Raw genomic sequence first — 12,058 nt, forward strand, 5'->3', positions numbered from 1 at the left:
AAATGCAAGTGATGCAATCTGATTGGTCAATAGGAGGGACATAGAAGAGACATAACTCTAATAGCGACTCATGCTACAATCGGGCTTGAAAATTCCAGCCTAGTTCGGCAAGGATGGACTTGTACAGTCAAATGTACCAAAAATAAAATGTCAAACAGGTGTATCTTTGAATCATTAATCTGACTTAGAATTATGATTTCATACTTCAAGCACATCTAATTTATCGCCAGCTTTTGAAGAATTCCTTAAGTGAGGTGTGGTGAAATTGGGTTTAACGTTGCGTCCATGAGTATTGCACTTATATAGCGACGTGCATGTACGTGTGTGTGTTTGTGTGGCTGCTTGTGCTAGTCTGGACTGATGCCGATTTATAGTGCTAGCTACCATGCCGCAGTTTAACATGAATACCCCACTCAGACACAGTATACTGACTCCGAGCCGACCAGTCCTTGTTTTAGCCCCTTAATGCCGAGCGCCAGACAAGGTAACAACAAGTACCATCTTTTAACATCTTTTGTTATGACGTGGCCGGGGATCGAAGCCCGGACCTTCCGCTCTCCGGGCGGACGCTCTACCACTAGCCCACGGAGGCGGTGAAGAATTCCTTAACTTTTTAGAGGCACTGTACCTGAGGGTCCAACATGGCAACCGTAAAGACGACCACGAAGGCGAGGATGGAGGTGATCACTGTACACAACCTGAAATAACAAGAACACATGGCTTGAACACTCGGACTGCGTCATTCCGTCTTTGTTCATCACACTGATCATACTGGTGAGGCCGAAGACCAAAGTACAAAGTGTTTTACAAATTCACACTTTCTTAAGTTTCAGCCTTATCATTTTGATATGCAAAGATTGTTTTAAACCATTTTAACTACATTATTATACTGATGAAGACTGCTTCTAATAAAACAAGAATCTGATGACATAGATCAGTGTGAGATCATCACCACCGGAGGCACTCATAAAATCTCCAGCATCATCAACTTCAATCAGTGTCACTGTGAGTGAGTGAGTGAGTGAGTATGGTTTTACGCCACTTTTAGCAATATTCCAGCAATATCACGGCGGGGGACACCAGAAATGGGCTTCACACATTGTACCCATGTCGGGAATCGAACCCGGGTCTTCGGCGTAACGAGCGAACGCTTTAACCACTAGGCTACCCGACCGCCCCCAGTGTCACTGTATACACACATTTGTACTTCAACACAAAGGAGCAGTGTGCTGACATCGTCAAGGTAAGAAAGAGCACAAAACAATTACTTCTAAATTTTACACTTTTTACTCACATCATCATTCTCATTGAGTGTTGATAGTGTTTTGGAGTGTTCAATATATACTAAAGGAAAAATGTAACTGTGCTTCCCATAAAGTTCAATAAAAATATATATTCTGAAATTAGTGAGTGAGTTGGGTTTAACGCTGCTTTTAACAGTATTCCAGTTATATCGCGGCGTGTCAGCTTAATGTGGGCGGAAAGCCCGAAGTGATACAGGTCTCAGACGTTTACCACTTCGGTGAAACCCACGAGCACGGGTATGGTGCTGACAAACCTAGAAACATAATCGGGGCGAACCGGGATTCGAACCCACAATCATAGGTTTCTGGCGTGCCCAAGGGACGCAACTCTGCACAGCGAATCGCGGCGCCTTAGACGACTGGGCCACCCATGCCCCCTATTCTGAAATTAAATAATGCATCTTTCAAAATATGTTCCTCTCCTCAACTTTACTGTCGTTATTCACAATTTGTTCAAGCATGTTCAAGCACAGGCACAATATGGATGTTTGCCCGTCTCTTTAATGTCAACAACACACACGATTGTTTAGCTATTGTTTAGCTATAGTTTAGCTATCAGGTGGTCATAAAAACGCTTTAGTTTAAACATATAACACTTACACAATACCATGGCTTGCTGAAAATAAATGTCTATGCACCATGGGCATGCTGCAAACAGGAATGGTGCAAAACAAATTTTCCAAACATTTTAATGTTCATCGAAAGTTTCGAAACACAACATCATCTCTTTGGAGACGTTATCTACAGCAAGCAACTCTTGGTTGCTGGGGTGATCATCAACATGTGACCTGACATCAACAAGACAACCATATTCAGTTGGTGCAATCAATACCAAACTGCCACATTAATCTAGGGAATCTATTAGCCATTCCACAATGTTCTTTGGTTCAGTTTCAAACTTTTAAAAAAGAAATTTATCAAAATTTGTTTCAAGGTAGTAGCCAGTTCAAAACTAGTGCCGTAAGCCACGAGAAAGCTGCCGTCTGATTGGCTAATGTCGACTTCTTGTCAGTCATTCCATTATTTGGACAAACCTCACGAAAGGTCGGTCTGACGTGACCCGTAATGGGATGTCCTCAGATCTTTGTTTAGCGGTAGCGAGAACTAAAATCGGATTTTATTGAGATTGCATAAACGCTAAGCGGGATGTGTGGAGCCTATCCCATGCATTATTCACTGCAGAAGAGTCCATCTACGTGTGATGCCTGCACTCCATCAGTAAATAGAAGATAAATCGCAAAGTGCAATGAAAAATGAAGCGTGGTTTGTTTCACGATAAAACATTAGTCTGTCATGACGCCATTTGTGGAGATTTGATTATGTGCTTGCAACTTGATGAAGTCATACATGGATGACTCTATTTTCAAGAGGGAAGTGTGCTCACCATCTCCCGTTGATGCAGCTGCAGGTGTCCGGGTCACGGAACTTGGGGATGAACCGGGAGAAGGAGTCCTTGGTCCAGCTCGACTCCACCCAGCCCGACACTGTGGGAAGACATCGGCAGTGTCAACACACAATACAGTCAACAAAACCTGGCCAGGTGGTGGTGAGGTGAAAAGGGGCTTAACCTTCTAGATTATTGCACACATGCAGCAATGTGCATGCACTCAAGTTCCCCAGTAGAGTTTTGTTCCCTATTTGAAGTGAGTGGAAGCTGTGTGAAGCAGCAGTCAGCAATATTCCAGCAATATTCCAGCAATAACAAGAGTCATTAGGGGATGACATATCACACACCCCCACCAATTCAGACATGGAGTTTGGCTACCTATACCCACTTTTGGTTCATTGCCATCGGACTCAGTTCAGTGAAGAAATAAATTTGGCTGTTCAGTATTTTTCAAAATCCCCAGTCACCAAAAGGCACCAGTTCGCCACTAGACTCATCTGTATAGCAAGTTTCATCTAGGAATAGTCAACAGTTTTGGAGTTCCGCTCTGATAATGAGCAGCCTCATTTTCAGAATAAGTCCAACTTCTTATCAGGAAATTTATTTTTTCTAAATTATAAAATCCCAAATCACCAAGAGTGAGTGAGTGAGTTGGGTTTAACGCCGCTTTTAACATTATTACAGTTATATCACGGCGTGTCAGCTTAATGTGGGAGGAAAGCCCGAAGTGATGCAGGTCTCAGACGTTTACCACTTCGGTGAAACCCACGAGCACGGGTATGGTGCTGACAAACCTAGAAACATAACTGGGGCGAACCGGGATTCGAACCCACAATCATAGGTTTCTGGCGTGCCCAAGGGACGCAACTCTGCACAGCGAATCGCGGCGCCTTAGACGACTGGGCCGCCTGTGCCCCCAAATCACCAAGAGGCACCAGTTCACCACTGGGCTGATCTATATAGCAAGTTTCAACAAGAAATATTCAACATCTTGGAGTTCTGCTCTGGAAACAAGCACTACCCTCATTTTCAGTATAAGTGCAACTTGTCGTCATGGAAAGAATACAATAAACATTTTTTAAATTCCCAATTATCAAAAGGCACCAGTTCCCCACTAGGCTGATCTACATAGAAATTTTTAATGAAATATTTAATGACTATTCCTATTGTGAGATACGATACTGTTATACTGATGACTACCTACAACTGTTCCGTGAACTACTTACATGTGTGGTGTAATGCTGTTCCTATCGTGAGATACGATACTGTAATACTGATGACTATAAATAGTTCAACCAAGAACGCAACCCACTTGAAGTGTGGGTAATCTCTTTGTAGAATCTGAAAATCAAGAAATGACATAATTACTTTTTATTTTGTAAGTTATAAAATATTGAAATGTCATACACATACACTAAGAACATACGGTACATTATATTATCGCGGTAGTTATTTTATAATGGATCGTAATTGTGAATGCTAACCAACACATTAATATGTCATACACAAAATGTTTCTTGTTCTTTGGTCAACTTTTATGACACATCAATTAGGATTGATCGATGCTGATTTTCTTTACCGAGTTCGGTAAACAAAGTATCGTATTTGACATAATAAGCACCCCGCTCTAATAAGCGCCCACGGCGATATTTGCTTATATATTAGCTAGTGAACAATCCCAATTAGCACCCTTCCGATTGATCAACGTACACAAGACTTATTTATTTGTGTATAATACGCACTTGTGTGTTATATGCACCCTTAATTACGGGCAGTTAAATTCTGGAAAAATATATCTGTCGTGTATAATACGTTCAGACGTTTCTTCTGTATCATTTCAGGCTGTCAGCATTAACCACAAAATTTAGTATCTTTCAACTCTTTCACCAAAATTAGAGTCTAATAAGAGCCCCCTATTTCTAATTTTGAGAGTGCCCTGGGCGTTTATTAATACGGTACCTGTCATTAGCGACTGAAGGGCGGGCAACTCTATATTATCGCGGTATCACTATTTTGTGTGTGATACGTGTGGATTATGAGGTTTACATCACTTCCTGTTTTGGATTAAGGGTCAAGGGACATCAATCAAACAAATGGATACTTTTCTAACCAAGTTCGGATGTAGGTCGTGGTGATTCCACTTCAAAAACATTCCAGAAACTATAATAAAAAAGTTAACATGTATACTTTAGAGTAGTTGTGACTAACAGCAACGAGTCCTGTATTCGATCATGTGATGAAATATCATGCTTAGATTTGCATATAAGTAAACAATCTACAGAGGGTGTAGATTACAAGATTTACCGATACTGCGATAATACAGACTGACTGACTGAGTATGGTTTTACGCCGCTTTTAGCAATATTCCAGCAATATCACGGCGGGGGACACCAGAAATGGGCTTCACACATTGTACCCATGTCGGGAATCGAACCGGGTCTTCGGCGTGAAGTGCGAACGCTTTAACCACTAGGCTACCCGACCGCCCCCGATAATACAGAGCCCGCGATAATATACTATATACTATAGAGTCATACTATATAATCACGTGGTTTTGTTTAAAATAAATGGAGCTGTGTAAAAAGGTAGCAACTTATTTCTGTATCGTCAACACTTTCTCTCCATTGGACTTTTGTGGGGAAAACTGACCGATCTCGCTGGTAATTTTTTTGGTTTGGTTTGTTGTTTAACGCTGCACTCAGCAATATTCCAGCTATATGATGGGGTTTGTAAATAATCGAGTCTGGACAAGACAATCCAGTGATCAATATCATGAGCATCGATCCATGCAATTGGGATACGATGACATGCATCAACCAAGTCAGCGAGCCTGACCACCCGATCCCGTAAGTCACCTTTTAGGACAAGCATAGTCACCTTTTACGGCAAGTATGGGTTGCCGAAGACCTATTCTATCCCAGAATCTTCACGGGTCCGCTGGTAATTTAACTTAATCTGAGCTTATGTATTCAATCTGAATTTGAATCCACTTTCACCAATCTATCCCCCTTGAAGGGCTCCTGTTTCACAGAGAAGTCTCAGAGCTGCAACTCTCGCAACACTGCAGCATGACTCCGTCTGGTTGTGACCAATGCTGGTGTTGATGCCCTCAAATCACAAGCACTAACTATGGTGTTTACAGTTGGGGCCGAAATAACCCAGTTTGTCAGTTGGAAATAAAAATAAAGCCAAAAGATTCTTAACCCATGTTCAATAAGAAAAAAATTGGCCTAAAGTCGACAAAATGCAAGCTCTTGTCATCTTGTCGTGCTGTATCTGTGACCAAATGACGCTGGTCCATTTACATTGAAATGTTTAAGTTTGTAACATTAGCAAGTTTAGGAACATTATCCAGCATTAGAAAATGGCACTAGTCCTGTGGTCCTTACCAAACTGTCACATAGTAAAGGTATCCTAAGGACTAGTAGAAAATGGCCCATTTTAAGGGTTTTGCTATATGTTTTCATTATAAGGACTAGTGGACAAAAACTGTTAGTTTCTACCCCTGTTAGTTTCTACCCCTGTTATCTCTTCACCAAATGTGCCTTAATGAACATAGTGGAAATAAATGATAACCAACCAGTTGGAGGATGCCCCACGGGCCAGGATTCTCCTCCAGCAACACTTCAGGTACATACTGTAGATCATCTATCAGTTTGTAACATCAATTCACAAAATCATCACACTCCCTGTCTAAATAGTTGTACTCATACAGACCAACTTACTTTTGTAAGAGGTAACGTAGAAATTTCGCCATTTTTCGCAGCACTGAAAAAAAAATCCAATACTTATCTCAACTTCATAAACTGACAAAGAAATGTCACCATTAAACAAGATCAGCAAGGTCCCAATAAATTAATTAATAGTTATATCAATTTTTATTCAAAATGCCACTGCAATGTAACTCTACCTGCTATGTAGTCAAAAGTTTAAAAAGTTTTTTGCATCAATAATGACAACCAAAAATTAAAAATACATTCTAGGAGAATATGACGTGTATGCAACTGATAAACCCGCCCCTACCTCTCCAGTGATAGATCTCCGGTACAGACTTCGGACACGTGCTCCATCACTGGACCTGTTGTTGACTGGGTTGACTGTACTGTTTCCATGACATCAGGTTGACTCCGGACACACGCCATGGCAACCGTCTGGGGGACAATGTCTAGCACCGCCCAGCACCTAGAATACCACACAAACACTGCTGAGAATACATGAATACATGCACCTGCTACATGAATACAAGCACCTGCTACATGAATACATGCACCTGTTACATGAACACAAGCACCTGCTACATGAATACAAGCACCTGCTACATGAATAGAAGCACCTGCTACATAATACAAGCACCTGCTACATAATACAAGCACCTGCTACATGAATACAAGCACCTGTTACATGAATACAAGCACCTGTTACATGAATACAAGCACCTGTTACATGAATACAAGCACCTGCTACATAATACAAGCACCTGCTACATAATACAAGCACCTGCTACATGAATACAAGCACCTGTTACATGAATACAAGCACCTGCTACATGAATACAAGCACCTGTTACATGAATACAAGCACCTGCTACATAAAACAAGCACCTGCTATATGAATACAAGCACCTGTAACATGAATACATGCACATGTTACATGAATACAAGCACCTGCTACATGAATACAAGCAACTGTTACATGAATACAAGCACCTGTTACATGAACACAAGCACCTGCTACATGAATACAAGCACCTGCTACATGAATACAAGCACCTGCTACATGAATACAAGCACCTGTTACATGAATACAAGCACCTGTTACATGAATACAAGCACCTGCTACATGAACACAAGCACCTGCTACATGAATACAAGCACATGTTACATGAATACAAGCACCTGTTACATTAATACAAGCACCTGCTACATGAATACATGCACCTGCTACATGAATACAAGCACCTGTTACATGAATACAAGCACCTGTTACATGAATACAAGCACCTGCTACATGAATTCAAGCACCTGTTACATGAATACAAGCACCTGCTACATGAACACAAGCACCTGTTACATGAATACAAGCACCTGCTACATGAATACAAGCACCTGCTACATGAATACAAGCACCTGCTACATGAACACAAGCACCTGTTACATGAATACAAGCATTTGCTACATAAATACAAGCACCTGCTACATGAATACAAGCACCTGTTACATGAATACATGCACCTGCTACATGAATACAAGCACCTGCTACATGAATACAAGCACCTGTTACAAGAAATACAAGCACCTGTAACATAATACAAGCACCTGCTACATGAATACAAGCACCTGTAACATAATACAAGCACCTGCTACATAATACAAGCACCTGCTACATGAATACAAACACTTGTTACATGATACAAGCACCTGTTTCATGAATACAAGCACCTGTTACATGAACACATGCACCTGTTACATGAATACAAGCACCTGTTTCATGAATACAAGCACCTGTTATATGAATACAAGCACCTGTTACATGAATTCAAGCACCTGTTACATGAATGCAAGCACATGTTATGGCTGGGACGAGTCCAAAGGACCTGCTACATAAAAACAAGCACCTGCTACATGAATAGAATCACCTGTTACATGAATACAAGCACATGTTACATGAATACAAGCACCTGTTACATAATACAAGCACCTGCTACATGAATACATGCACCTGTTACAAGAATACAAGCACCTGTTTCATGAATACAAGCACCTGTTATATGAATACAAGCACCTGCTACATGAATACAAGCACACGTTACATGAATACAAGCACCTGTTACATGAATACAAGCACATGTTACATGAATACAAGCACCTGTTACATAATACAAGCACCTGCTACATGAATACATGCACCTGCTACATGAATACAAGCACCTGCTACATGAATACAAGCACCTGTTACATGAATACAAGCACCTGTTACATGAATACATGCACCTGTTACATGAATACAAGCACCTGTTTCATGAATACAAGCACCTGTTACATGAATACAAGCACATGTTACATGAATACCGAGGCAAATACCGATTAACGGGACGAGGTTGATATTTCCCATATTAAAAAACACTCATGATGAATTCTATTTATCATTTTCACATTTTTGCTTCCCAATTAAGGAATATTTGCATTAAACATTAACATCAGCAACTTGTCGAAATCTTATGTATAGATCGTGCGTAGTGATACATGTTTTCCATAGCCGTGTAAACCAAAATAAACAACCTCTTAACTCCTTTATGACATATTCCTTCGCTGAGAAAAAAAGTTCCTCAGATTATTTTAAACAAAATACTTGAACAGACTTTTGCAGAATAATTGAAATAATGTCTCCAACATCAAAGGTATCCATGTTGTTTGTAAACACCTACTCACGTGCACCGGCGAAAAAAGTCCCACTTCCGGTTATCTAATTTGCATATCTAATTTGCATACTTATGTCATTGGGGTATGACATACATGTTTTTATGTCATAAGCTTATGTCATGGATAAATGCTTTAGTTAAATGATAAACAAAAGTATAAACGTTACTACATTTGGGGTTAGAGGGCAAATTTCAAGATTCTTGTAATGGTTTGGTTTGGTTTGGTTTAGTTTGCTGTTTTACGCCACACTCAGCAATATTCCAGCTATATGACGGCGGTCTGTAAATAATCGAGTCTGGACCAGGCAATCCAGTGATTTACATCATGAACGTCGATCCACGCAATTGGGATCGATGACATGCATCAACCAAGTCAGCGAGCCTGACCACCCGATCCCATTAGTCGCCTCTTATGACATGCATAGTCGCCTTTTACGGCAAGCATGTTTTGCTGAAGACCTCTTCTACCCCAGATCTTCACGGGTCTTCTTGTAATGGCCCCGCCCAAACGGATATCAGCGATGTTACCGGGAGTGTAATGAAGGTATCACACGCTGGGAAGGAGGTGGTACATACCACTTCGTTTTGATGATAATAAAATCTCAAATGTTAGATATCATTTTAAAACAAAACTCATGTACACCCCAAAATACAACATAATATATATGGAGGTCTATTTTTAAATCCTTTGAAACAATTTTATTATTTTTCCATATAAGCTATGAAGTGAGACTCACCACAGAATGTTGAGCAGGCTGCAGGTTATGAGGCCCATCAACACAGACAGGCGGTACCTCTTGATCTGGACAACACAGGGCATACATTAGGGCTGTGATGGGTACTCGGGTTGAGAAGAATTAGTCCTACCTAAGGACTTGAGTAGATGTGTTTGAAAGGTTTTAAGATAACGTTTCAACAGGTTTTAATTATAGTAATATACGTTGATAGCAATAGTAAATGAGTATTTTTTAAACTTAAATCTGGTTGGCTGAATAAAAAAACGACCCACATTTTTTTAAATTTAAATTTTTGGGAATTGACAGATTTGTGAACTATGTTTGAAAACATTGCTGGCCTTAAACATGTGTCACTGACATGGAACAGGAACGGTAGAGTGTCTGGAGGCATTCAGATGATACGTAGACAACCGTCACACTACCACATTCAGATGATACGTAGGCAACCGTCACACACTACCACATTCAGATGATACATAGACAACCGTCACACTACCACATTCAGATGATACGTAGACAACCATCACACTACCACATTCAAATGATACGCAGACAACCATCACACTATCACATTCAGATGATACGTAGACAACCGTCACACTACCACACTCAGATGATACGTAGACAACCGTCATACTACCACATTCAGATGAGACGTAGACAACCGTCACACTTTCACATTCAGATGATACGTAGACAATCGTCACACTGCCACATTCAGATGATACGTAGACAGCCGTCACACTACCACTCAGATGATACGTAGACAACCATCACACTACCACATTCAGATGATACGTAGACAACCGTCACACTATCACATTCAAATGATACGTAGACAATCGTCACACTACCACATTCAGATGATACGTAGACAACCGTCACACTACCACATTCAGATGATACGTAGACAACCGTCACACTACCACTCAGATGATACGTAGACAACCGTCACACTACCACATTCAGATGATACGTAGACAACCATCACACTACCACATTCAGATGATACGTAGACAACCCTCACACTATCACACGATCCATCAGCCAAGCAGGGCAAGAGAAAGTTTTATTCCAGTTCAAAGGCTTCCACTTTCAAACGTTTGTCAAAGTGCATCAGTTTGATGTGGGTGGTAATCACAAAGGGATCTCAGTGTTTACAACTTTGGTGATTTTCAGACCAAAGATCAGGACAAATCTAGGATTCCAAGTTAAAGATCAGCAGATCCTGACACTATCAAGGGGAGCGACTGTACACAACAAATTGTGTAGCTATACCCTTGCTCTCATAAATGTCACACTCAGAAACCATGTTGTTAAACAGTTCATCCTAATACCTGCATTCAATAAGAGATCTTCATTCATCAAGAAATCTTCATTCAACAAGAGATCTTCATTCATCTATACACCTGCATTCAACAAGAGATTTTCATTCATCAAGAAATCTTCAAGAAAAAACAAACTTACCTGTTTGGGGTTGAATTCTATTTTTTCATAAATAAAGGGCATTGTGTTGATTATTCCACCTGAAACAAGATTTAGAAGTGTGAACTACGCTGCCATGACTGCCAGTGATGGGGAGTATTTCAGTCCTATCACAGTGTCTCAGTCTCACATGGCAGGACACTTACCACTGGGATGAAACACACGGGGATGCAGATGTGCGAACAAACCTGAAACCACAATCATAATATTGTGGTACGGGGAAGGTACACTAATTACAGGTGTTCACCAAGACAGGTACACTAATTACAGGTGTTCAGCAAGACAGGTACACTAATTACAGGTGTTCACCAAGACAGACAGGTACACTAATTACAGGTGTTCACCAAGACAGGTACACTAATTACAGGTGTTCAGCAAGACAGGTACACTAATTACAGGTGTTCACCAAGACAGACAGGTACACTAATTACAGGTGTTCACCAAGACAGGTACACTAATTACAGGTGTTCAGCAAGACAGGTACACTAATTACAGGTGTTCACCAAGACAGACAGGTACACTAATTACAGGTGTTCACCAAGACAGGTACACTAATGACAGGTGTTCAGCAAGACAAGTACACTAATTACAGGTGTTCACCAAGATAGACAGGTACACTAATTACAGGTGTTCACCAAGATAGACAGGTACACTAATTACAGGTGTTCACCAAGACAGGTACACTAATGACAGGTGTTCAGCAAGACAAGTACACTAATTACAGGTG

General features: G+C 40.7%; 1 protein-coding gene across 2 annotated transcripts in view; it reads right to left on the reverse strand.

The window, feature by feature from the left end:
* LOC124114563 overlaps positions 1-12,058 on the reverse strand; it is a 41,615-nt gene that overhangs the window by 3,836 nt on the left and 25,721 nt on the right. For both annotated transcript variants that reach the window (XM_046475178.2, XM_048390226.1), the window contains exons 10-16: positions 11,314-11,372; positions 9,847-9,911; positions 6,715-6,873; positions 6,417-6,459; positions 3,918-4,032; positions 2,689-2,788; positions 629-698 (exon numbers count right to left, since the gene is read on the reverse strand). In XM_046475178.2, the coding sequence (XP_046331134.2) occupies positions 629-698; positions 2,689-2,788; positions 3,918-4,032; positions 6,417-6,459; positions 6,715-6,873; positions 9,847-9,911; positions 11,314-11,372 (611 nt within the window). The remainder of the gene's footprint in view (positions 1-628; positions 699-2,688; positions 2,789-3,917; positions 4,033-6,416; positions 6,460-6,714; positions 6,874-9,846; positions 9,912-11,313; positions 11,373-12,058) is intronic.

The sequence above is a fragment of the Haliotis rufescens genome, unplaced genomic scaffold (genome assembly GCF_023055435.1).
Source record: "Haliotis rufescens isolate VD_foot unplaced genomic scaffold, xgHalRufe1.0.p SCAF_88, whole genome shotgun sequence".
NCBI classification, from domain to species: Eukaryota; Metazoa; Mollusca; class Gastropoda; order Lepetellida; family Haliotidae; genus Haliotis; species Haliotis rufescens.